At 41.3% G+C, this 26,594-nt stretch overlaps 2 protein-coding genes across 2 annotated transcripts; both read right to left on the bottom strand.

Annotated features, from left to right (window-relative positions):
• Nucleotides 1–293: 293 nt before the first annotated feature.
• On the bottom strand, nucleotides 294–1,118 carry gnrh3 (gonadotropin-releasing hormone 3; the record flags this gene model as incomplete). The annotated part of the gene is made up of 3 exons (XM_080481015.1): nucleotides 963–1,118; nucleotides 659–739; nucleotides 294–347 (listed from the first exon to the last, which is right to left on the bottom strand). The coding sequence occupies exons 1-3, from the start codon at nucleotides 1,098–1,100 to the stop codon at nucleotides 294–296; spliced, it is 273 nt and encodes a 90-aa protein (XP_080337141.1). The 5' UTR covers nucleotides 1,101–1,118.
• Nucleotides 1,119–2,753: 1,635 nt separating this feature from the next.
• Nucleotides 2,754–26,594, bottom strand: LOC308120377 (receptor-type tyrosine-protein phosphatase epsilon-like). The gene is made up of 21 exons (XM_080480975.1): nucleotides 26,276–26,594; nucleotides 20,272–20,510; nucleotides 13,196–13,267; nucleotides 12,051–12,147; nucleotides 11,559–11,632; nucleotides 10,979–11,115; nucleotides 10,738–10,828; nucleotides 10,495–10,571; nucleotides 10,366–10,402; nucleotides 10,160–10,257; nucleotides 9,401–9,520; nucleotides 7,910–8,073; nucleotides 7,085–7,220; nucleotides 6,726–6,875; nucleotides 6,137–6,230; nucleotides 5,699–5,775; nucleotides 5,424–5,558; nucleotides 5,038–5,163; nucleotides 4,751–4,902; nucleotides 3,550–3,685; nucleotides 2,754–3,410 (listed from the first exon to the last, which is right to left on the bottom strand). The coding sequence occupies exons 3-21, from the start codon at nucleotides 13,260–13,262 to the stop codon at nucleotides 3,336–3,338; spliced, it is 2,043 nt and encodes a 680-aa protein (XP_080337101.1). The 5' UTR covers nucleotides 13,263–13,267; nucleotides 20,272–20,510; nucleotides 26,276–26,594; the 3' UTR covers nucleotides 2,754–3,335.

Genomic DNA, 26,594 nt, shown 5'->3' with positions numbered 1-26,594 from the left:
TGTCATGCTTGTCGGTCGTGGCTGCTTTACAAAGGCAATTAAATCTATTAAAGGCTATTTTATAGACCATTTTAGACTGAAATAGAATATTTTCTGCTCTAATAACCGGAAAAAAAAAAAGAAAAAAAAAGAACCATTTGAAGCTTATCAGGATTGAAAAGTTTATTACAATTCAGCAATAATTAAAACATTAGAGACGTGTAATTGAAATCAGTGTCGTGAAGGATGGTTTGTTGAAGCCAGCATCTTGGAGTCAGGCTGTCCATCACTGACAAGTCTCTGTTTGTCTTCTGTTAGTCACTCCAAAACCGTTTTTTCTGATCAAAATGACTGTAATCATCATCAATCTGAGGGATACAAATTAAATATATCAATGACTTATATATATATATATATATATATATATATATATATATATATATATATATATATATATATATATATATTAGCGTCACATCTCCAACTTACTAACAAACAAGAGATTAATCATGTACATATTCAATCATGCGAAAAGGGAAAAATAAAAACAGTCATTGAGCAGTTTGTATATTGTCATTGCCGCTTTGGAACACAGTGGGGCACACAGTGGTGTAGTCTACATTAATATTGTACAATTGAAGTAGACATTGGTGATAAATTATGTATAATAAGCACTTACTACATTGTATGGTCTAAGTCTCTCTTGGGTTTGGGCACTCGCCTCTTCGGGAAGAGACACCACTCCTCCTGTGCCCATCATCTAAGTACAATAAAAGAGACTTGAGAAGATGGAATGAAATCTGACCCTGACATAACATTTATAGCTTTATTAAAAAAGAAAAAAGAAAAAAAGGAACAAAAAAACTCAAGTCAAGCTTAACAGCCCCAACTTTATGAAGGTATTTCTGTTCAATTTTTCCTTAAGTCTAATGAAATTACCACATTTCCTGAAACTGTAGACTCCACATAAAATAATCACTCACCCTGATGGTTGCCTCGAGCTCGCCCACACTTCTCTTTCCACCTGGTAGCCATCCATAGGACCAGTGCTGGGACAGAGTGACCTGAAGCACCAACGCCAACAACAACACCTGCACCAAAACTCTGCTGCTCGCTTCCATTGGAACTGCAGAGGAGGCCAGATTTTGCAATAAAAAACAATCATGTCACAGACGCCTCATTCACAGCTGTGTGGCTCACAGATCAGAGGTTGTAAAGCAACACGGGTAAACAGCACATTAGGCAGCAATTAATAAGTCGAGTAATTCTATCTTAATGAACATTGAAGAAACTTCATCGGAGACTGACTCACCTCTGTATTTGCCTTGTTAGCATGTGGTGCATTAGCCAGAGGGGGATTTTATAGGTGTTGAACAAGGCTGCTGTCAGGATTATAATCCCCTCTCTGCAGGTGTGACACATTCGCTCACTAATGGGACACAAAATACTACTAATGGACTGGGCTAAGTGCTCAGATATGCTGACATCACTGTGAGGGTTCAAACAGCATAATATATATATATATAGAAAAAACAAAACACACACACACACACACACATTGATGTGTTGGTATTGAATGCATCTGTGAGGTGGACAAAGAAAGACAACATAAATATGAAAGCTGATGTTCCTCCATCTATAATTTATTGTACTCTGCTTTTAGCAAACAAATAGCAGTTTAAATTGGTACAGACTGAAACATTATTGAAACAAGACGCTCATGTACTTGTTACATCAGCTGCAATGACTCACTGTCATTGCCCTTATGTCTTTTTCCTTTAGCATGGCAATAGATTCAAGTCAACGATGCAAGAAACCTCATTGATGACCAACGGCCACGAGTATGCATGTACACTGAATGAACAAAATGAAGTCTGTCATGTATAAATATCTTTTTTTTACAGATTTATAATCATGGAAGTAAAAAGACGGTTGAAACTTTAAACTCCCGAAAAGGAAAAAAACAAAAAAAAAAAACAACAAAAGGCTGAAGTTTCGCAAAAATATACGCTTTTTGTTTTTGCAGCAATGTGGAGGTTTGAGTTTGAAACTGAGAGTACTGCCATTATCACAGTATCTCAAAATGTCCCGTGAATCCTTCATCTGTGGATGAAAAAGATGCAGCTGCATCAAACAATTTGAGCTATTTTATTTCACTAAAACTTCCTGCTGTGTTTATTCGACATCTTACAAATGTATTTGTCACAACTAAAACAATAGTGCATTTGTGTGGGAAAGTGTTTGTACAATGACTCACTGATGACCCATACGTGGGACCACCACTGGTAAAAACAATACTGTTTCAAAAGTGTGACGATTATATCTAAATTCAACCTAGAGCAAACATCTGGCTTATTGTTAATAAAATGATGTCACTTGGTGACAACGCTTTCATGATTAGAACGCTTCCTAATCAATATGGCACTGCTTTGCACACATGCATGTGTAAAATGTATAAAAAATGTTTTTTTATTTTATTTTCCTCTCATAGTTTCTAAAAGCAGAAAAGTAGTGACTGCAGTGATACTGTAACGAACTCACGTAATAGTACATTATTTTCTGCCTGTTCCAATGTGGGCTAATTGCATTTTGCAGCGTCAGGCACCAATCCACTAAGTAATATTGCCACAGGCAAAAAAGAAAGTTGGTGAAGTTGAATGAAATTGCAACAGGCAGCGGCTGTTAAGTTATTCCCAGACATAAGTGAGGTAATTTGCAGCGTCTAAGAGGATAAAATGTGTCTGAAATGGGATTTTTTTTTTTTTTTTTTCTTTGAGCGGAAAGTAGATCATTAATGATATTCACTCACGTCAGACAAGATATTATTTTAGAAAAAAAAAAGTATATATTTTTTTGCTTTATTTATCAAACACACGTTACTCTTTCTAAATATAAGCCTCACGTAAACCAAAGGCATTGTGGTCAGAATGAGAGAAATTAACGAAGTGCTGCACATTAACACTCGTCGCTGCAGGTTAGCAAATCAAATGTGTACATGTTTAAGTATATAGATAATCGTGGAATAGGGTTTAATACTCCATCTTAAATACTAAAGCAAAAAAAAAAAAAGTTGGATATCTGCCACATAAAACTATCATTTAACATGATTAAAAACCTCAAGTAACCACTTTAAATTCTAGATTTTACACCGGAGGACTTAAAGAGCAAACATTCCTGAAAGAAGACAGACTCTCCTTTTTTCACACATGTTTTCAATTAATTGACACTATTTTACAACGTTTCCCTCGTCGTGAAGTGCAAAATGTAAAAAGAGCTCGCTGTAGAAAACAACATTCAGGGAAAAGAGTTGCATTTGTAAAGTTGACAGAAGAATACATGGCATCGTCGGATGTGCACTATTTAAAATTAGCGTAGTCTGAGAAAATGTCAACAAAGTCCTGGACCACTCTGTAGCAGAAGTCGTATTGCTCCTGGAAGGGAGACAAAAAAAGGAGTAGGGGGGGGGGGGTAAAGTGTCACTGTGCAGAAAATGTTTCAAAACAACACAGATGTCAATAAGCTGACAGCTTCTGCACAGCGGGTTTTTATAGGACTGTGTTTTCCACCTACCACAGTCTGAACCATGTGTGGTCTCTGCATACGTAAACTCTTGACTGTCTGAAAAACATCCAGGAGGCCTTCAGCTTTCACTCTCTCCAGGATGTTACTGAGGGCAATGAAGGTGCCGGTTCGTCCCGCACCGGCACTAAAAACACAAAGGACACCAACTCCCATCAATTATTATGTCACTTAATGCACAAAGACTGAACTCTCTGACATTTAGGATTCTCAGAAGTGTGAAAGAACCACAGACATTTTTAGAAATGCAAGTTTAGAAGGAGAGCAATCGTAACATTTTTTTTTTTCTTTTTTAAATTACTTAATAGTCAGTAATCTTTGCACATCTTTTTTTCTCCCCCCCATTTCACTTTAAAGAAGTTAACAAGAGGAAAGGTGACCTTTATGCGTAATGGCGCTAATAATGATCCTCACTTAAAGAGAGGCTAATCCAACTGCTAACACTAATCAGTGTGGAAGTTCAATGTTTGACTGAGTCAATGTTTACGAAGATGGTGGGATAGAGAAAGAAAGACAGGGAGAGATAGAGAGAGCGAGACAGGGAATGATTGTGAGAGCGATGTGCGATTCGGAGGAGGAGTGTAGAGAGAGACGTTGGGGATTGCAATGGGTTAGCCCCATTCCCCCGGGGGACGGAGAAAAAGCTTTAAAAAGCCCCTCTTAGACAAGTGGTGATGAAGGAATAGAGGAGAGTGATGACACCATTTCCTGTCGTTAGCTCATCTTATCAGATTAATCATAGTGGGAGTCAGAGGAGATTTCACTTTGAGAGGTTTTAATTGACTGTGAATCAGTGGATTGGATCAATCCCACAGGGGCATGCTGCTTTAGAATCACTTCACCTGAAGCTAGGTTCTGATCAAAGCTTTCACGGCTAAGTCTTTATAAGGGATCACATAAGTGGTTTAGGCAGAGAACACCAGGTCTACTGAGGAAAAAAAAAAATGGACAGTTTATTGTAACAGACATTGGTCGGAACACAAAAAAAAAGTGGATCCTTAAAAATGAACTTCTTTCCGGCATCCTTTCGGAGGGATTCAGGTAATAAATTGCAGGGGTGGGGGGGGCGGGGGGGGGGAGAGGAATGCATTAAAGAGCACGAGTGAAGGGATACATTATTTAATATCGTGTATGAAATTTCCATCTGATGGTGTGCGTCACGCTGCAGGATTGTCAAAGTGAAGTTCCTCACCTGCAGTGCACAATTATGGGACGGTTTCCAGACTGCTGCTGCTGCCTCTGCACAGCGGCGATGATGTCAATCATCCCTCTCCCCTCAGCTGGTATCCCGATCTCGGGCCATCCGTGGAAGTGGAAGTGTCGAACGTGTTGAGACTGCTTTTCCTAGTGAGTTGAGCGAGAATGACTTTTATTTAAAAAAAAGAAGCTCAACAGTGATTTTTGTTGTTATTCTGGTATAAAGGGGGAAAAAAAGAATGAAATATAGTCATTATAAATTCTTTGAAGGCTTAAACTTACTGGTCTGTAGGAAAGAATCATGTCTTTCAGAGTGAAGGTTTCACACTGTGTATCTGCAGTCAGCTCCACTGTATAATCTCCAAATGTTACACTGCCCTCTGATGGCCAATACTGGAAACACTTTTCCTGGTTGCAAAATTTCAGAAATATAATTAGGCTACATTTTGACTGATTTATATCCACTTTTTTCTGTCATTGTACTTTCAAAATGCATGAAAGAAAGACTCATAAAAGAAAAAACAATTAAAAACACACTCCCAAAACTGTAAGTGAGAACTGTGGAAGTGTTTTAAATGAAATAGCAGAAAGAAAAAACAGAAAAAACCCTGGTCAAATGTGCAACTCCACATTTCTGCCTGTACTTTTGCGAGAGCACCGTACTGTACCTGCTCCCTCTCTTTGAGTTCGGTGAGCATAACGATTGAATGACACCTCCACTCCCACACCATCCTCCAGAAGTCCTCCACTGTGTGAGACAGGGGGCCCTGGGTTGCGATAAAATAGTCCTTCTGCCTGTAGCCCTGGAGGGCAGATCATCCGGTAAACAAGACTTGAGTGTGCAGCAAACATAATATTTTGCATTGTTTGTAAAGGAAACAATGAGCTTTATATATACTTCTATGGGAAATCTATACAGGGGGGGTCATGGGGGAGTGCTTACATCAATAAAGGAGGCATTGATGTAGTCGGTGAACTCCTGTCCTCTTTTCACAGAGAGTATTACTCGGTTGAAATCATCTGCAAAGAGAAAAAAGGAAAATGAAACTTTCCACCAGTGATTCCTAATAAAATATAAGTTTGAAAGGGCTGATGGAAAAAAAAAAAAAAAAAAAAAAGAAAACTGCTAAGAAAAACTTCAGCTGTGTTATTAAGGCCAAACATAGTCTATATAAGTTTCCAGTGTGAAAACTTGTGGCCGGGCTTTCTTTTCAAGATACAAGTAAAGATGCGTGCCCCGTTTAAATGTCACTGATCACACACAGACATGTTCTGATTAGCCAGACGCCGTCTATAAACATCACCGGCGGCGTGATACTTTGATATTACGTGGATGTGATGTGTATTACGAAACAGTTGGTGGTATGTGAGTCGCCCTTACATGGAATGATCTGAAGCACACGGTTCTTCTTCATGTTGGCAGGGAGGTTACCGGTTCTCATGTTTTCCTTCATTATGCGAACATTGGTCAGCTTCTGAACATTCAAACAGTTAAAAAAAATAAATAAATAAAAATAAAAATAAAGTTTGTTTGCATCAGTGCAGTGGCAAAACAACGCCATTAAACATCGGTGCGATTCTTTACATCCGGCAATGCTTAAAAAGGGACATTATTTTAATAGCCGCAACAAGTAAAGCAGCAGCTGGACAAAAAAACATTTCTTGGAGGTAGAGGAGATCAGAAGAGGAAGAGGCATGGGGGAATAATTCCACTCAGTGTGTGGGGAACCGTGGAGGACTCTTTGCAGCAAAAATGAGAAATTTTCACAGAGCTACAGTAAATTCTACGTGGCAGATGGTGCTGCCTTATAAAGTTTTAGTTGATCCAAAGCATTGTTATTTATGTTACTACTGCCAAGAGCAGCACCCTGGGCAAGTTTTCCATGAAAATATACCCATGCAGGTTGCAGGGTGATTGGGACGATTCATTACTGACTGAAATGTTTAAGAGGGAGCTTCTTCCTCCGTACCCTGAACTCCTCCTCCAGGCCCAGCCTGTCGTGGGGAGCCCTGGTGTTGTGAAGCCTCTGCAGATGGCCCTCCAGAGAGCACACATCTAGCTCCGTGTCTCCATACAGATAGTACTCCAACAGAGCCTGGTAGATGAAGGAGTACTGCATCTGAGAGGGAAAGAGAGAGAGAGAAAGAGGAAGGCAAAGAGAGAAAAGACACAGAAGTAGTTTGCTTTAGTTTGCCAAACTATTTCCTACTATTTTCGTATCACAGACATGATTGTTTTCCATGTCCTTACTTGTTTATGCCGCGACTTAGAGCAGTGAGCTGAGCTGTCAGTACAAGGTACAACAGGTCGGAAGGGGTCAATACTTACATCTGTCTGGATGAGTTGACAGCGCTGCTCTCGTATTCTGCTCACAAAGCCAAAGACATCCAGCCTCTGTTCCATGTGCATCATGTCGATCATGCTGTCAATGACAATGAACGTCCCAGTCCTCCCAACCCCGGCACTGTGGAAGCACAAACAAGAAGAGAAGTGCAAGGTCTTCTCCGGAACAAACAGCCGAGTGCAGCTACAAAACAAAATGGGTGGAAGAGGAAGTCTGTGCAACATCGTATTTCTGCGTGCAAACGGCATTCTCGGGCAACACAGGTCCACGCGTTCGTCTAACACCACGCGCATGATTTATTCATATATGCCTCTTTTTTTTTTTGCATCATTCTCATGCCTCGCCACGCTGTATCCCCCGCGCTCTTAACAGAGACGCCAATTGTAAAGAGCCACGAGCATATGCAGAAGCGCTTCACCTCTGAAGCCGCCACACACCCTTAATAGATTTACAGGGGTCATTTCGGCAGACGGCACCTCGGGGAGCACAAAGCCGGGATTCCACAGCGGGGCGATGAAGCCTGTTCAGTGGGCCTCATTCAAGAACAACAGTTCTGCTCCCTGAGCACCTGTTGCAGCAGTTGCTACAATATCTCTTTAGTCTTTGGGTGATTGGGCAGAAAATCGCGCTTACACAAAGCAGGCGGTCAGAAAATAACAGGAGAATGGAAAGTTATGGTTACGCGCGCCTCTATTCATCGACAGGGCGCCGAGCTTCACGTTTTACCTACAATTAACAAAGTGTTTATGTCAACCTGAATCAGATCCCCACCTATTCTTGCGGCTTCTTTCGTCAGCACACATTTTTACCTGCAGTGCACAACAACGGGTCCAGCGTACGACGGATTGACAGCCTTGACCTTCTTGAGGAATTTCAGCATGCCGATGGGCGTGAATGGCACCCCGAAGTCTGGCCAGCTGGTGAAGTGGAGCTGGGTGACTAAACGGGGGGCTCGGGGGCCGTCGCTGCCTTGCTGTGAAGCAATAACATTTACATATTTGGGTATGAATATTGTTGTGGAGACAAAAAAAAAAACGCAAAAAAAGCTAAAAGGAAAATGAAATAAAATAAAATCGGTCACATTGGGTGACAAAAAAAAATAAATACACATTTCATCCAATAAAGCCACACATTCACATTTATGGGCAATTCCGGTTCAGCGATTAACTATGTATGTTTAGAATCCATGCATGCACTTGCAGAACATGCAAACTCCCGAGTATATTCTCGCTGCGCGGTGACAGTTCTAACCACTACACCAACGTGGGGCGCGAACTACACTTAATTAAATTATTTTCTCTCTCTTTTTTTTTTTTTTGGTGCGTGTGTCGTTTTGCTTTTTTTTTCTTTTTTTTTTTTGAGAGGGGGGGGGGGGGGGGGGACAGAATGTAATTATCAAACACTGGCTTGCCTTTGCCTCGCTCTCACATCTCGCCGAGACTCGAGGGAGCATAATTTCATTCTCTTGAACACTTGGTTACTCTGTGTTCAGAGAGCCGAACGTGAAAAGCACCCAGTCTGTAAGCTTGTACTGAGGAGCTCCGCCGCAGTCACAGTTTGTAGAGTCAGAGAGGATGTGTGTGCTCGTCTGGCTTCAGATGGAGACGGAACAAAGTGAATTTTGCAACTGAAGGCTTCACAGTACACTGAGCCGGCGTCCAAGTTGGCAGCCAAAAAGACGAGGAAGGAAACACAGATACAGTATGTGCATGAATTTCTGAAGGCAGAAATGATGAAAACCGGGAGTGCACTTTAAAAACGGGCCGTATCATGTTTTAAATACACCTACATATTGATAATTCATGCCACATCTATTATCCACATTCTTTAATACCCTTTAATGTGTTTTCGGAGGGCTTTACTTATTTATTTATCTATTATATTTTGGTCTCCTATTACAGTTCACAAAAAAAGAAATCTTGTAATTTCCCCACTGGGAGCATTAGTTTTTACACCGTCTCCACACAGCTTTCTTTTGTGTTGAATTTTTAATAAGAATCTTGTAATTATGAGAATAGATTTTTATATATTTTTTTTACAGCTCTAAAGAACTATATTAAGACCACTGACAAAACGGCGCTATTTTGTTCCAGCACGGGTACACATGGAAATAAAAGCAAGCATTTGTCTTAATGTTGGGTCGGTTGTTCTGGATGAATGTCTTCTTGTTGCCGGACAGTGTAATTACATGTTTGCGTGGCGTGCGTAAGTGGAGTCGGGCCGCTTGCAGCGCGAACGAGACGCAGTTACACTCAATTCAATGGTAACGACGACTTCAAATAATGATTTGCTTTACTTACATATTGAACACAGAATTTCCTTATGGTGTAATCCACCAGGACGGTGAAATCCTCCATGGCCACTCGGACATTCCCGTACATCCAGCAGCCTTTTTCCGGCCAATACTGACAACATTTTTCCTGGTGGGATGTTACCGGGTAAAAAAAAGTTAATACTTCGCACACTGAGGGGCGGGAAAAAAAAATAAAAAATTGTGCAATGTATCTGAAATACTGTCTTTATATCACTTTGTATTATCCTTGTGTGGCGCGGCCTCTGTCGAGTGTATTTGGTGTAAAAATGTGTGTGCTGATGTGTGTCTCTCAGTCGGAGTCAAAGGCAATCAGAGTGACTTTGTGCGACTCTGTCAGTCAATAAGATCTTCACAGTGACGTTTCAACTCATTAACCAGATACTCAGACTAATTATCATGAAGCCTCTTAGGATCTTATCAACAATTATTTCGTCATTGATCTCCATTGCCTCTATTCTAGCCCATCAAACCTGCTGTTGAGCACTCAATTGATCATCCCTCTGAGGAGGAATTTTCTTGCAGTGCTAAATAATCTGCAGGGCGGCTCTTTGCATGGATTCTCAGCCGGCGGGAAAAAAAAAAAGGGGGGGGGGGTGGGGGTTGGGTCAAATAAATTATGCTCATGACCTTGGGTCATGAGAATACAAAGCGGTTTTTGCTAATTGCGCCGTGGGGCCATATAGATTGCATAGGTTCATTCTCGAATACTGGAGCAATAGAAAGTTACTGCACAGAGGATGCTCACCTCCTTCCTCTCTTTCAGATTGGTTAGCATTACTATAGTTGTTGTTTTCTGTTCCCAAATCATTCTCCAGAAATCAGCCACCGTCTCAGGCTTTGGGCCTGAAACAGAATTATTAATGATGTGTTAAAACCGGATGCACATGATCAAAAATTCATCTACTTGCTTATGTGAAATTTATGTGAAATATGTTTTTTTTTTTTTTTTACCTTGAGCTGCAATAAACTTGCTCTTCCCTTTAAAACCCTGAGTGGAGAAAGACAAAAAAAAGTATTGATTTGAATTTTCCGAGACAACAATCATCCCTGTTTAAATGCTTGCTTGTACTTTTCACGCACGTCTATGTAAGATGCATTTATGTAGTCTGAGCACAGATGTCCATCGAGATGACTCAACACCACCCTCGAATGATCGTCTGCGAGAGAGAGAGAGAGAGAGAGAGAGAGAAATTAATGGCATTAAGTTCAGTAAAATAATAATTTCAGTCCACATCTTTCCATATTATTCAGTTATTGATAAAACAGTGAGTCAGACAGTTGTATTAATATTGTCTGGGGCAGAATTTATAGATTCTCACTCACATGGTAAAATGTTTGGGTATCTGTTTTTCTCTCTGTTGTGCTCTCTGCTCGCCTCTTCAAAGGACCCATGATGGTAGTAACACGGCAGCGACTATAAAGAGAGCATCCAATCCTCATGAGAGGAAAAAATAAAGCCGTGGCTACAAAGCCCTCCAACATAACATTTTATGACTGTTTTCGGTGCTTGTTGTACGGATGCAGGACAAAGATCTCCATCCGCACCAAATAAACTCATGCCTACATTGAACTCTTCTCTGAAGAGCTTGCCGTCGTCCGCCGAGCGTATCCGGTACTCCTCCTCCAGCGAGTCCAGCGGGATGGGGAAGTACCTCTTGGACGGCGAGGGAGATCTGGGGAGTAGGACCACTGTCTGCTCTCCTGTGTTTAAAAGGAATATATGGTGGTCAGACTGCTAACGTCTCCCAGTAGAGAACATTACAGCCTCGCACAGCACCTGCAAAAACAAGCCTGATGGCTATTAAGATTTCCTACTTCTGTGGATACATGACAGATATGATTTCTGGAGCCATAAACATGGCGCTGCCGCATGAAATTGTCTTAACTCAAGATTTTGGCCTTTCCATTTATTTATTTATTTTCTTTCGACTTGAAGTGAAAGTTTATATGGCTCCCTACGTGCTAGGAAAGCTAAGACCTTTCCAAAAACCTCTGCAGCGACTTTGGACCTCAGATCATGAAACTTTACTCGTCCATGAAGAGTTTGAAATTTACAAATCAAATAAAAAAAAAGGAATAAAACACAAAAGACCACATTATATTTTCATACACTTGTGCTCATATTGAGTGCAGCACAACAGTACCTTGTTCTTCCAAGAAGCCATTGGGAATCTTTTTATCCACCGAGGTAACCAGAGCCTTTCTGTGGTTTTTGAACCTGCAGAGTACAAAAAAAACAACAAAAAAACAAAAAAAGAAGAAAATAAAAAAATTAACCCAGCTGGAGCTTTAGAGCAAAGCCGTTAATCACTTGAGGCGCGTGAGTAAACAACAAATATCAAAACCAATAAGAACCATCTCAAAGAGGAGAAGCTGTTCCTCCTCATGCTGTGGTCAGGAAAAGCAGGATGGGGCAGTGAATGAGAGTCTGTGGCCTGACCTGACCTTTTTGTTTGTCGTCTTACTTAAAGTGCAGCTGTTTACCCATAAGCCACTGCTCACCGCCTGTTTTCAACCCCCCATATCCCACAACCCGCCCTTCTTGCCAGGCCTGGCACATTCACTCACATTTGCGGGAAAAGAAGAATAAGGAGGCTAAATGGTGACGAGCAGGACTGCAGGTTGCTTTTGCTCACCTCAGACAGTAGATGGTCAGCAGGACGACGATGATAAGAAGCAGCGATATGACCAGGGTGGAGGGCAGCACATGAGCACCCTGATGGGTGGGATTTTCTGGAGAAAGACACAGAAAACAGCGCTGACTTTAGTCTGAAATACAACAAAAATAATGAAAGGATCAATATTTCCTTTTCCTTTCTTTGCGCTGACAGGATATTTAGCGAATTTCAGCAGGGCGACAGTCTTATTTCCCACTGATTTGATGCACATTCCATCACCTGAAATTAAGCACCAAATTGTGATGAGAACTCAAGTAACATTCTGGGGTATTTTTTACCTTATAGACATTAAGCAATATTAGATATAAAGATATTATAAGGTGTCTCTCCTTTTAGTTTAAATCTAATGCGCTCACTTTGATTTACACGATGATGTCCCCTTTCCACGTCAAAACTGATTTCAGTTGTCCTGCATTTAATGCAGGACAAATGTAAACTGATGAATATTGTATAAAGGGAAGCAAAGAGGAAAACATGGCCGACGAGAGAAGTTATCCAATTAATGTGATGGCTGGAGGAACAAGTGACACAATTGGAAATTAACCAGAAGACACTGATTGACACATTTACCATTCATGGCCTTATTTAATAAGACATATGTGTATAATAAACTCAAACAGGAATGATGTCAATCCACGGGTGTGTTGTGCTGGCAGTGTGGGTTCAGACTGAACCTGTCCAATCTTGTAAATCCAGCTTTAAGTCCCTCCTCAGTCCATTCAGACAAAGGTCAGTTTAATTAGCAAACACAGCAAAATCTGGGGCTCTTGGAAATGACTAACTCTGAAGCTCAGCTGAAGTTCTCCAGTGACTCTTTACTGCCACCTGATGGCTGCATTTTTCATCCTGCACCTTTTCATCATGTTTAAAATCTTTCAAAACACTATTGTCTCATAAAAATATTCTTGGAATATTTCAAAGTTGCACTTTTTGAAAAAAACTAAATCAATACTTTTTTTTCTTGTCAAGAATGTGCAACCCTGTGTAATGCCAGGCAATAACACCATCACCATTTGTTTTCTGACAGAATTTTTGTTAACCCTCCTTCAAAGTCTGATCGTCTATATCACAGCATAATTGCTTTTATCATTTCAAACATTTACCTGCAGTTTGGTTCTCATGAGCTGAACTGTTCACAGCGATGGAGATCCCAATCAAAAACAACACCATTGTCACTGCGGATGGAAGAAAACAAGTCACTTTCAACAGGAGGAAAAAAAAAACTGAACAAAACCAGCGCAGTTCCACACAAAATCCACTGGAAGGCGCCAAACCAATATGAAACACATCTGCTGCAGCGTGGTGCAGCACAGAGGGCCAGAAAGGAGAGCTGTGTCTTTGATGAGGCTTCTAAAGAGTGATGCCTGTGTGTCTCTCTGCTGAGCAGTTAAACCCCTTGTGGGAAATCTGCTCGCAGTCTTGTCCTGTCAGGGCGACTTAAAAGAGCAGCATCAAATAACCTAATATTCAGACATCAAACCAGAACGGAGGCTTTAACCCACAGGTGACAGTAACCATATACGCTGCGGACCTGGCGGATTTTGGAGGTGGAGTCGAGCTCAAGTAGTATTTGTCAGAAGCCGTCTCATTTTGCGGCGTTGTCTTTGATGTACAGTGCCGAGCAGCTGGTGCAAAAACAGGCTGCTCATGACAATAAGACAGTGGCTGGTTTGTATTGTAGCAGGGATATTAAATACACCAAACCAAATCCGAAGATATTTCTTGGGGTAAGCTGTGATATTGTGGAAAAGAAAATCGCATATGTACGTGTGTCAGCGACCTCATTATCAGGTACACACGAGCCTGTTGTAATTATACTACCAATAACACCAAGTTATGACTTGAGATTGTCAGAAAGGCTTTTATTCATAAGGCTGTGAACGGCGTTAAGCTGGAGAGCATCAAATTAAGATGTCCTGCTCATGAAAACAAATTAGCCATGACACTGTGACCATCTCCGTAATATTGTATATGCCCTTGTTTTTGCCCGACTAGACCAAGATGTTAGCAGCAGATATGATGCAAGCTGAGACCATCATTGACCATCTGACCCCCGGTTCTCGACACATTAAAATAGGTCCCTGCCAAACGTAATCAAATCCTTACAATCGTTCACGTTACCAACGTCAGGGACAAAGTGCTCCCTCGCACCCACTCTCAGGGGTTATAAAGTTTTGGGTGATAGGTGTATGTTTACAGGAATGGCTTAAATGTATGTATAATTATATGTAAGGGGTTTAGAGCAGCGCTGGATCACATTCAATTGTAAAAGAGGAAATGATGAAGTGGCTGGTGGTTTCTCGGTTACACGCTTGACTTTATGAATATTGGTAGTTTTCGTGTTTTGCTGCCGCCAACTTTTTCCTCACTCTGTCACGTCTGTGTGTTTCCCTCCGTCTACAACCAGGCATCTTTTCATTCCAGATAAATTCTCACTCTCCCCTTCCGCTTTGTTGCTGGAAGCTATTAGTGATGTATTTGGGGCAGAGCACTACGAGTGTCTTTACAGAAGGAAGAGGAACCTGTCAAGTTCCTCCCAAACTACGCCGGAGTCAAATCGATTTTGACACGTTATCCTTGTGTCTTTTTTATCTCCAAAGAGCGGCAGCCAATCCCTCCAAACTCGCATCCATTTCCTTTTCCCCCTTTCTCCACCAAACGAGAGAGTCGGAAATCACAGGACAGATCGGCCAAATCTGCCTAAATGGCTTTGATGGAATAAATGAGAGACGCAAGAATTGAGTGTCCTAATTTATCCTCTGTTCCAAGTCCCCTTCTCGTTATGGAGGCCACAAGGCTGAGCGGAATATTTCACCGTGTCAATTTAGTTCTTCCAGAAATGGGTCATCTAGGGGCCTAATTTGAGATGTTTGAGAGAATTTCTCGCACATAACCCTGGAGGGGGTTTCATATAACTGCATCTTCCCGTGAAAAAAACCGAGCCACATAATGATGCTCGAACAATGTTCTCATAACGAAAGTCACGTCAAAACTTATAAAGTAATATTGGACAACAAATTAGGGGCCCTGGGTTTTGCCACATTATACAATCTGTCTCATGCAATAATACAGTGACATGCATTAATAAGAGAGAAATGACGGCACACTGGAGCTGCGGAGTCGCAAGTGCGCAGGCTCGGCTCTCATCACGCGTACGCATGCCTGCACATACGTCCCGCAGCCAAAGGCTATGTGTTGCATATGTGCCACACTGTGTCGGACGAGCCAATTCTCTCTCCGGTGTTAACAAGCCGACAGAGCCGGCACCTGTTCCCCGCTCACCCCCACTGCGTGAATCACATTCACTCACGCAGTCGCGTCCTACAGCTCTATGCTGCGAGGCATGCTGTGCAGACGGGTCACCGCACAGGCCACCGCGTATCTGTCATCTTTTGGCAGCTCCTGTCCATACAGCGTATATACACGCCGGAAGAGGAGGGGTGGAATTCAAATGTCAAGAAGCGCCGTCGCCTCAAATGACTCGGAGGAATAAATAAACGATAACCCGGATATTAGACTGAATGTTTTCCCCCCGTCTCCAGGAGAAATGTGAAGAGGCAGAAGAAAAATATGAGCGAGGAAGTGAGTGTAGAGAATAAAGACGAGACCGACATATGTTATGGACTCTTTTATAACAACAGGTAAATGCAGAAAAAGTTTTTTTGCTTCGGCTGCATCTGCAGCCTTCCTCAGAGCGTCATCTGACGTGTCGTTAAAAAAAAAAAAAAAAGAGTCCAAAACATATGAACACAAATCAACTAATTGCTATTGCATCTGAAGGTAGAATACTGCTATAATAATAATAATACTTCCTCCTTATGGATACTGTCATGACTCATGACGGATTTAATATCATGGTTTATGCACCATGCTAGATGCTATTTATAATTCTTTAATTAGCATATGACATCCTCTAACCCTCATAGGACGGATGATTTGACCTATTTTAAACAACTGGGCCTGACTCTTCTTTCCGGTATTGCGTCATTCATTCCAGATCCCTGCTTGATTTTATCTTAATGAAACACAACAGAGTGATTACCTCAACCTCCACCACCTGCCGACACAAATGCTCCCGGAGAATTAAATTATGCTGCATCATTTGTGTTGGGAGCGCGGCAGCGGATCATCTCACCCATGCATGATGTAATGTTGCGATTCAGAAGAAGCGACTCCCCGGTTAAACCTTAAGGGTTCATGTTTGTGAGAACCGGGGTGCATAATTTAAAAGAGACCTGACTCGCGACCGCAGAAACGGACTCCATGATAGTTCATGGTAGTATCAACATGTTGTGGAACGCTTGAGGCTCATTTTAAGAGCTGCTCTGGTGCGTAATAGGAGACAGAAATAAAAGAGAAATGACACATGGAAACACCCAAAAAGCACAAACGGTGAGTTTCAAACCAGCTTGTAGATGAGGATGTACTGTAGCATCACCCATTTAAAGCAACAAGCTGAACAAAAGTGAACGCTGCTCCTTTCACTGTCTTCACCGGTTCAAACCTCACAGATGTGACCAGACAAGCAACCACGGAATTATGAATATTTTAGACGAAGCATATGCATCGCGGCTCACTGCTGACCTCCGTTAAACAAGTCGCATCAATAATTGAGTATTTCCATACCTCACTGGAAAGACTAATTGATATGCAGCTAGAACACAAGTAAGCAAACAAAAGGGCCTCACTCCTCCTGCGCACTCTTTGAAAACTGACTTGACTTGCTAATTTCGCCTCTTCTACTCTCACATCAACCATCTCCATGTCCTCCTTCACTACAGCCACGGAGCTCTGAGCACTTCTTTTACTCCTCCAACATCCTGAATGGAGTATATTCAACTATTTTTACTCAGAACAGGTGCAAACTATAATCAACGTGCTTCATCTAGCAGTATCCGTGAACTGCTTACCCTTTGGTAGCCCTCAAATACACACAAGTACACAGGTGAACATTTTTATAAATATGTCATAGTGGCTGAAGGTTGTTAGAAATTCTACTAGGAAACTTCTACGTTCATATTTTTCCCAACTTTCTTCCCTATCTGACGTCCCACATTTCAACACATTAAACCTAAGCTTTTGGTACAGACTTTATTTTTACAGTTAATGTAAAGTTAAATGTGCCGCTGTGCTTCTCTCTCATGTCCTTTAAGGATATGTACTCCCTCTGTCCACTGAAATTACTCATTTTCACACTTACATTTGCATGTAATCCAAACATATCATTGCATGGCTGGAGGGGAGGGAAAAAAAACCCACGGAAAAACCACAGCAAAATGTTTGTCCCTTTATTGAGGTGTCGCAATGAGGTGCCAATGGGAACCATCTGGCACTCGTTATGGTTTTTATAGGTCGTCTTAAAAACCTGCAAATTAGGGACAAACTGTATTTGCAAAACACCAATTATCCTGCCAATTATCTATGATTGATACTGATGTTTTTTTTTATGGCACAAGCACTAACCTTACGTATTGCCCTATATTTTTTATGTAATTTGTGTACTTTGTTGATGTGTCATTTCCTTCGAAAATCCAACTCAGTCCCAAATCCGCTCTAATGAGGTGTGCTTTCACATTTGCAAACCATCCAATGTCTACAGCACGTTTAGGGTTTTGATGTCTGCTGAACCCTTGTCGTTACAGGAGGGACTGCATAAAACAAGCTCAGAAAAGTAAAAAAAAAAATAAACTACTTAGAAAAGTACTGACATTCATCTAGATATAAATAATAAATGAGTTAAAATGTCATTAGCCAGTACACCGACCAACCCGCCATTAGTGTGTGGATGAGTGAACGTGACTAAAAGTGTAAAGCAGTGAAGTGGTGAAAATGCACCATATAATTGAAGTCAATTTTACAATTTTACAATTCAGATATTCGGGTATTTTATACCAAACACAAATGTGACAGGGTTGGATGTGTGGTGTAGTGTTTAGCAATCACAGATCAAGGAATCCCCAGCTTAAGGTCTAGTTGAAGGTCTTTTTGTGAAAACTTTGCATATTCTCCCTTTGCATATTTCCTCCAGGTAATCTGGTTTTCCTCCCACAGTTCAACTCGCAGGTGTGAATGTCTCAGTGTGGAGAACTGCCCAGACTGTACTTCGATCCCCTCGCCAATAGTCAACTGGGATCGGCTCCAGCACCCCACAACTCAGAATCGGAAAATTGGAAAAATTGGTATGCGGGTGTGGATTGATGAACAGACATATGTCACACGAGTCTGTGAATTCATCCTATGGTGATTATGATCGAAATAAACACGGACAGAAGACGTCTTCAAAAACATTAAATGGACTTTACTTAAAGGAATCATATTATGTAATATTCACTTTCTAATGTTTTTTCAATAGTAATGTGAATCTCCATAAATGGGAATGACGCCCCAGAAGTGAAGAAAGTCAGTCTCTCACTGGCTTCTTTCAATTTCTAAAAAGTGTGTGCTCCAACGAGCGAATCAGATATGAAACCCTATATAGTATAGAGCCTCCCACAGCTCTGCTCTGGCACATGGCGCCACCAGAGGAAGCACTTCCTCCTCTTGCCAAGATGTGTGGGCGGAGCCAGTAGAGCACACACAGACACAGCAGATTCTGATATTCTCATATGATCCAATATTGAAATGGCTGAAAATCAAGGAAAAGCTGGATTTGGGGCAATAAACTGTAATTACAAGGTTTCTGGACCAACAGGACCCATGTGAAAGTGTTGAGAAGCTGTGTAATATGACCATTTTAAAAAGTGCATTTTGAGCACTTCAGCAGCCTCAAAGCTCTTTTCACAATCTGACACACACACACACACACACACACACACACACACACACACACACAAACGAACACACCCTCACGCGCACGTACATGCAGGCAAGCAGAGACCCAAACAAAGGTGCTGAGCCATTACTAGTAGCAACATGAGGCTCTTCATCTTGTTCAAGGACACACTTCAAACAATCAATAAAGGGGCTCAAACCACCAATCTTGAGATCTAAAGTCCGTCTGCTTCACCACTTGAAATACAACCATTGTGCACTAATCCCTCACCATTCCAAGTCAATGAATCGTATTCCAACCACAGCAAATGTTGGATATTGTGTAAAATGCATCTCCACAGGCCGGAAGTTGTGAAAGCTGAAGATGAAACGCTTGGCTGATTTGAAAAATGCATCTCGCTTTAAATTATTCAGCATGCTCCATCAGTGACACTGTGGAGAAGACATCAGTGGATCAGTATTTTCTTGTTGCAGAGGCTATGCTTATTGGACTGTGATTTCCAATCTTGAACCAGATGAGCCTTTCAAAATGGTAAAAGGTAAAAAAAGAAAATAAAGAGAGAGTTGTCATAAACAAACAAAGTCTGTCACGAAGATAACTCTATCCCAATCATGTCTCAGTTTCCTCACAGGTCAATATGACCTGAAAAAAACAGATTCCTATTCTGTGCCTGGCACAAAATAAATGGCTTGTCTAATACGGAAAAAGATAAAGGAGTTTCTGGGTTCCAGGGAACGCAGCAACAAAGAAAGCACAGAAAAGACCAGAAACAGCCACCACTTCTACTGTCGAGGGCCAACACAAAAAGGTGGAAAGAGAATAGAAACACGTGTCACTAAAGTGTGGCAGCAGCAAGGTAAGGGGAGATGAGAGGAGAGATCAGAGCAGAAGAGAGGGGAGACGGGAGAGGAACCGGAGGAGATGAATGTCTAGATTCTGGGTTCAGAGATAACAACCATAATGGAAGACTTCCTTAGTACACAGAGGTAGTATAAAGGATGACGCTTCACTGTCTGGTGAGCCGACGCTACATCTTCAGATGCATCTTCTTGTATTTCGGTACTTGAGAAAAGCTTTGCAACAAGCCAGTCTTTCAAAATACACCTGTCTGAGATGTACTAAACATCACACTGCGGCACCTCTTATCAAAATGACTTTTAACCTTACACTGGGATTACTATAGTATCTCTACCTCATCTTTCGGATCATGTTTAAATGTGCCCACACATAACTGTGGCCCCAAAAAAAAAAAAAAATCAATTTGCAGAATTATGTGTAATCCAATTAGTCTCATCGACAAAGACGACACTGCTATTATTGGATTATTTCCTATTATGGGATTGAATTCCCATTGATTGGAGGGGAATTGACTTGGTCTGAGGTCAGATGGATTAACAAAAGACTTACACTTCCAAGCGAAGCTGCTGCGATCTGCTATCAGTTGACCCGTCAGTCCATAACAACCACGTGATCCCAGTTCCTTCCTCGGTTGGGTTTATTGGGGCTTTCCGCTCGCAGCCATTCTCCCACTCACATCCTCAGAGACGTTGATAATAGTGAAGATGACTGAGGTCAGCGGCCCGGAGTTGTCTTGGGACGTGTCAGAGCTTCAAATTGGGGTCAAGGCACAGGAGATAATAGAAGACCTGGAAGATTGAGCAAAAGACAACAGCTACAGCTGGAGGAGAGGCAGTACTAAAAGCTATTTTATGCGGTTAATTACAATGTCGAGCAATAACAAAGACAGAAATTCTGTGAGTCGCTTGACTGGAGTTGAAGAAAAAAAAAAAAAAAAACCCTAAACAAAACAAACAAAAAAAAAATGCATGATTACCCAACAATAGAGAAGTGGGCTGGGTCGGGGTTTGCATCTGTGCAATTTGTCAGAGAAAATGACTATGTACAACATTTAAGTAACTGCTTGTGTGCAGCTGTGCAGCCGTTTGTACAGTACATACCCAGCGCTTATTTAGTGCTCTCACTATGCAATAATCTTCTCTGTAACAAGCCCAATTGTACACAAACAGTGCTGTTCACTCACCATATATGTATGTCTCCCTGAATGTACTTATAAAAAAAAAAAAAACCCACATAAACTATGCAGGAATTATTTCTTCACTGTTTGCACAAAGACACGATTGTGACGCTGCTGTCGTCTTGCTGAGAAAAAATTAATAAATTAAAAAAATTCCAGCCCCTCTGCCCACTCAGTCCTACTTTCTAAAGTCCCGCTGCCCACAGGTGTGAGCCACAACGACTAATGTAATCCATCTGAGCGGATGTACAGAAATGAAAGAAAGATTTAGGGTGACAAGCAAAATCTGTCTCTCACATTAGTGCTTGAGTCCCTAATTTCTCAGATTCTAATACATCCCAGATGCAATGCGTGATACAGCAAACGCGGTATGCTCTCTAGGACATTTTATTCTCAATATGGAAGGAGTGAATGCAGAAAGGTCGAGAAAAGGATCGTCACTGCACAGCAAGCCTTTTGACCCAGCACGGAAACATAAACCTTGTTACTGAATCTGTCATTCAAAGATGAATCAGAGCAGAACGAGGCAGAATTTCCAATATTAGCACTGTTCCTTGGATCCGAGCATATATTAGCTCCCATAAGCAATCTTATACATGGCAGATTCTGCTTTAAATACCAAAGTTGATGCGCAGAGGACTGAAGAAAAGTTCAGTCTCCAAGCAGCGGTAAAAAGATATCAATTATGGATAAAACAGGTAATGTGCTATACTGAAGTAATAATACGCTTCGAAGAACTAGGCTGGGCTTTTTGCAATGTTAATATATCATTATGGATGTTAAAAAGGCTGAGCTAAAATGCTAATAGGTATGAAAAATGTATAAAATGTGCTTAGTTATTCATACTGTATTTCACTTGGCTAAAAGTCTCCTGGGACACTCTTATGAAACCGTCTTTACACACTGGGTATTTTCTCACTTCTCAGCCCTGCACATTCAGGATGGAGAAAAAACAAAACAAACCGAGACGCGTTCGTGGTTGTACGATTATTACAGGCATAAGCTCTTCCTTTCCTGTGCCGCTCTGCCCATTGACTAACGGGGGAAACATGCAGGTCATTAAAGTTTTATGTGAGTGCAGTCATCACCCAGCGCTCTGTGGTTCAATCATTAATTCATACCAAAACAGGCAACACTGAGCACAGCAAGCTAAGCTCGGCTAGGATGTAAATACTCTGTTTTATCGTATTACTTTTATTGTGATTCGCGCAGTCAAAATATTTCCGCGCACAAATGTGATGAGCGGCAATTCAGACACTCGGCATAGTCCAATTCATAGTATTCAAATGGCAGCTTTGTAGCTCGCAAATCCAATATTTATAGCCTTCATTCTCAAGGCTCACATTTCCCGAAGTTATGAATCCATGGTTTTACACATAATAGGATCAACTCTGTCCTCAGAGAGCACAGATGCATGCAGTAAACTTCATTCACGGTGCTCAACGGATAACACAAGTTGGGATTGTTTTCTGTCACTCAGGTTGGAAGATTTGATTTCACATGGCTGAGACAATGGGAAGCGTCTCAATGTGTGTAAATTGGATTCCTATACACCGAGGTTTCCCCACTGAGAGATTGGCCCAGACGACAGGATAAATGCTGCATAGAACAAAGAGAAATGACTGGGAAAACAACAGGATAATTGTATCTTTTATAAAAATAAAAAAATAAAATTACAAAAATAAATTGCATGTCTGCCTTTGTGGTCTTTCGAAGATCAGCCAGTTTTTTAGGCATAATACACTTTGCGCTCACAGAAATCCCACACCTTAACTGACTGATGCGCCAAACGTTTCGGAAGTACCACAGTCTTAAACACCCCTGCCGAGGGAAATAGCTGAGAAATATCGGTTTTACACACCCGAATCAGGGGATGAGCACAGTAATCTCCAGCCTCCAGTTTGAGGATTCAGAAAATGACACTTCTGGGGCATATTATAGGTGAAACCAGGGACGAGAGATGATAATCACTGCAATTACAGCTTCGCTACTCAATCTACTGTGGCTAAGCCAAGGGTAACAAGTTAGTTTCTTTTTCTGGAACACGCTTTAAACTGTCAGAACTGTAAAATGAGCAGAAACAGCACAAACCAGCTGTCTGAGGAAAGCATATGCTCTGATGTATAGACTGTTAGATGTGACATTTGGAGCATAATTATAGCTTCAGTTTGGCCCAAGGAGCTGCTGTACCAAATAATACAACCTGGTTTAGATGCGCTTTGTACAGAATATATCCTCTCTAAATGTTGCCTGGAACAACCTTTTGTTTTTTAAGTGCATCCGATCTCATTAAAGCGAACACACTGACGAAGTGGCAACACAAGCACTTCCTCCTCTCGCAGTAGTTGCACCACAAGTCATGGTTTACTTATGAAACAGTGACCCAGCATGACAAGCTGCTCCACTTGAAACAGACCCAGAAGATTAATGAAATTAGATAAATGAAAAACCAGCCGAGGGCCAAGAGTGAAACACAAGCAAGTGAAGCTTTGTTTCCACTTTAGCTGCAACGCTTGAGCTGGGCACAATATACAGATATGCATGTCAATAAAAGCAGAGCAAAGGAGGATTTGAAAAAAGAATTATAGTCACACATAATAGTCGAGACTGCAGAGGGCAATAGTTAAAAAAAAAAAGTTAAACTGCTTCCTGAGGTTATGAGGTCTGTTTCATCTCTTTGTTTTCCAAAATAATTCCCATTGCTAAGAGCACACATCCAGTCCACAGATATAATCCTCACCATCCGCTTATTGCAGTAGCAACGTTACAGACAACAGACGGGCAAAAAATTCAGACGGTCCAGATCTGAGAATTATGAGGGGCAATTATCCCAGCACCTAATAAAAGGGGTTATTTAAGGCTAAATGAAGCTCTGGTCAACATGATGAAAATATATTTGGATGAAGAATCCTGTTTTCCCACAATGCACAAATCCTCTTTTGCTTCAGTATATTTCCACATCAAAAAAAGCATAAACTGTAATGTTTGAGAAGAGAAAATCAATAAAAACAAAGCTTTTAACACTCAGAACTGAGGAAACTGAGAGATGTGGTCTGAAATATTACAAAACTCTGGCATGAAGACAAAAAAAAAAAAAACCCTCCAGCAGATTCTCACTTTGAAATAAGGATACAGAAGATACAGCACTATGAGACTCACACTGTATTGTTTTTTTAAGGTAGTGCATTAAAGATCAGAAAATGAATCTGTACAAAATCAACTTGTCTTTTGAGTGTTTCTGCAAACACAAATTCATAACAGTTTTTACTGCTTCAACTGTCTCAAATAGCTTATATAGTGTTAGACTCATTCACACATTCACTTACACACCAATGACAGGGGCTGCCATGTGTTCAGTGTGTTGCCTGGGGACAGTCTGACATATGGACAATGCAAAAAAAAACCAAAAAAAAAAAAACGGTTCAGACTACCAACTCGTCAACCTCCCAACTGAGTCACAGTCATGGAATTTCTCACACTCTCTCACATTCACACCTATGAGCAATTTGAACTCACCTTTTTGACCTTAAACACGTTTTTAGACTGTGAGAATCGACCCAGGACTTCTCTACTGTGCAGCACAATTTACATTAATGTTAAGGAGTTCCTGGTTCTTATGATCACCCATGATAATAAACTCATTGTCCTCAGGGTTGTGGCTTGTGTAGTCCCAAAAAAAAAAAAACTCAAGACAGCATTTGTACCCTGAAAATCACATATGTAATGTCAATCAGAAAATGTACGCAATCTAATTGTTTTTCTTTCGTTGTGAATGTTTACTTAATGCAGTGTATGGAGTTGAGCTTATTTTGACCCATCTTCACTGTGTTGCCCATCAGGGATAATAAAGATTTGATTCAGAACGCAGATTTCTTACCAAAGCGCGAACCTCTAAGTGTGCATTTACTGAGTTTAAAGGTGAGGCTGTGTGGTTAGTGTGTGGATGACAACATCCTGATTTGATTCATTATTACCAAACACAACATGCGGAGAGAATGAATGCACCCACTCCTGATCTGAGACTTCAGGCTCAATCTTTCTGCTATTTTCTAGTTTGAGCAGGACAAATCGATTAATTAAAAAAACATGCAATTATTTTTTGGCATTGAACCACTGACTCTCGGAACTGTTTATCCGCACAACCCCAGGTGTCGAAAAAGCTCTGGCTTCACTTTCTTTGTGTTCAACAGAAGGTGATGACACACGAAGCCTTGGATTTTATGGCCATCATATGAGACACGAAATATGGTACTCTGAATGATGCCAAAAAAAAAAAGCTAACTCAGAAGATTTTAAAACAGTCAATAACCAGGTCTCACCTTCGGATATTCAAACATCTTTGTTGGGAAATTAGTCTTTATGGTGGCATGTGTCTAACTATAGCTGGCTTTATTCCCCAGATAAAGAAGATGTGGGCTACGTTCGCCCAATATTCAGATGAGGAATCTAGAGGTAATTCCAAAATTAACAGCAGCTTTTATCAGGCCATTTATTCAGGGAAGGAACTGAAGGTTAAGTTGTTGTGAATGAGGTTATGGTGAATGAGGGGGGGACATTATAATTCATGTCTGAACACATGGCATTTTCAGTCAGTTCTGGTTGTACTCTCTCACTAGTCGTATTTATTAGTCTTACACTAAGATGATGGTGTGTACATGTGTGCCCCCTTCTTCTGCATATAAAACCACATGGACAGACTGCAAGAAGAGTTTAAAGGGAGATTATAGCGTGTCCTGATAATAAAATAACAGAATCGTCCTCGTTGAGCTTGTCTGTTATGTGATGACAGTATAGTGAGGATCCATGCTTATTGAGCATGCAGCCCACAGGCCTGTCTACTACTACGTGTCTCACCATTGCTTTTTTTGTGTGTGTCTAGACCAAGAGTGAGATTGCAGCATATTCACTGTTCACGACAGGGCTTGTGTCTACATTTGACTGCAGATCGATGCGGAATGCTGTAAAAGCAAATGGTTTGTTTTATAGAAAGTGATCACATGGTGCATCCCCGGTGGTCGAAAGGGAAGCTTGGATTTGTTCCACTAACCCACATTTTCTCTTGTCCGTGTCAATGCTCTGAAATGACAACCTGGCGGTAATAATAATAATAATAATAATAGCAACAATAAAACCCCTCTTTCTATGGCCTGCATGCATTTTGTCTCTCTTATGGCGCAGGCATTTTAAGATAATTGCGGCAAGATTGGCGGTGTTGTAGGCATGTGAGGATCCATCAAAGCTCGGTTGTAAAATCGAGGCTGGGTGAGAATAACCGAGAGAAAAAAATAAATAAAATACAAAATATCACCGCTGCCTGTGTTTAAACACGCAAAACTATCCGCGCGTATTTACGGTGCGTATTTGTGTGCATCTTACCGTGTTACCGCGATGACCTCGCCTCACACGTCGCAGCGGCTGTTGATGATGATGATGATGATGATGGTGGTGGTGGTGGTGGTGGTGGTGATGATGATGATGCTGATGTCGGCTCGTGTCGTTCCTGCACAGACCCGTGTCTCCCTATACTCACGTCCAAGGCGTGCAAAGTGGTCGATTCATCTGATCGGAGCCCAAAAATTGCGCCAATATGTTCCCCTGACGCTCATATTCCTGCCGAGCTCTCTGAGGATGCGCTCCCGGTCCGCCTGCCTGCTGCTGCCCGCCGCCTGCTGCCGGAGCTGAGCCTTGTTATGGC

Source organism: Lipophrys pholis (assembly GCF_963383615.2).
Source record: "Lipophrys pholis genome assembly, chromosome: 15".
Taxonomy (NCBI): Eukaryota; Metazoa; Chordata; class Actinopteri; order Blenniiformes; family Blenniidae; genus Lipophrys; species Lipophrys pholis.
This window is presented reverse-complemented; position numbering and strand designations above follow the sequence as displayed.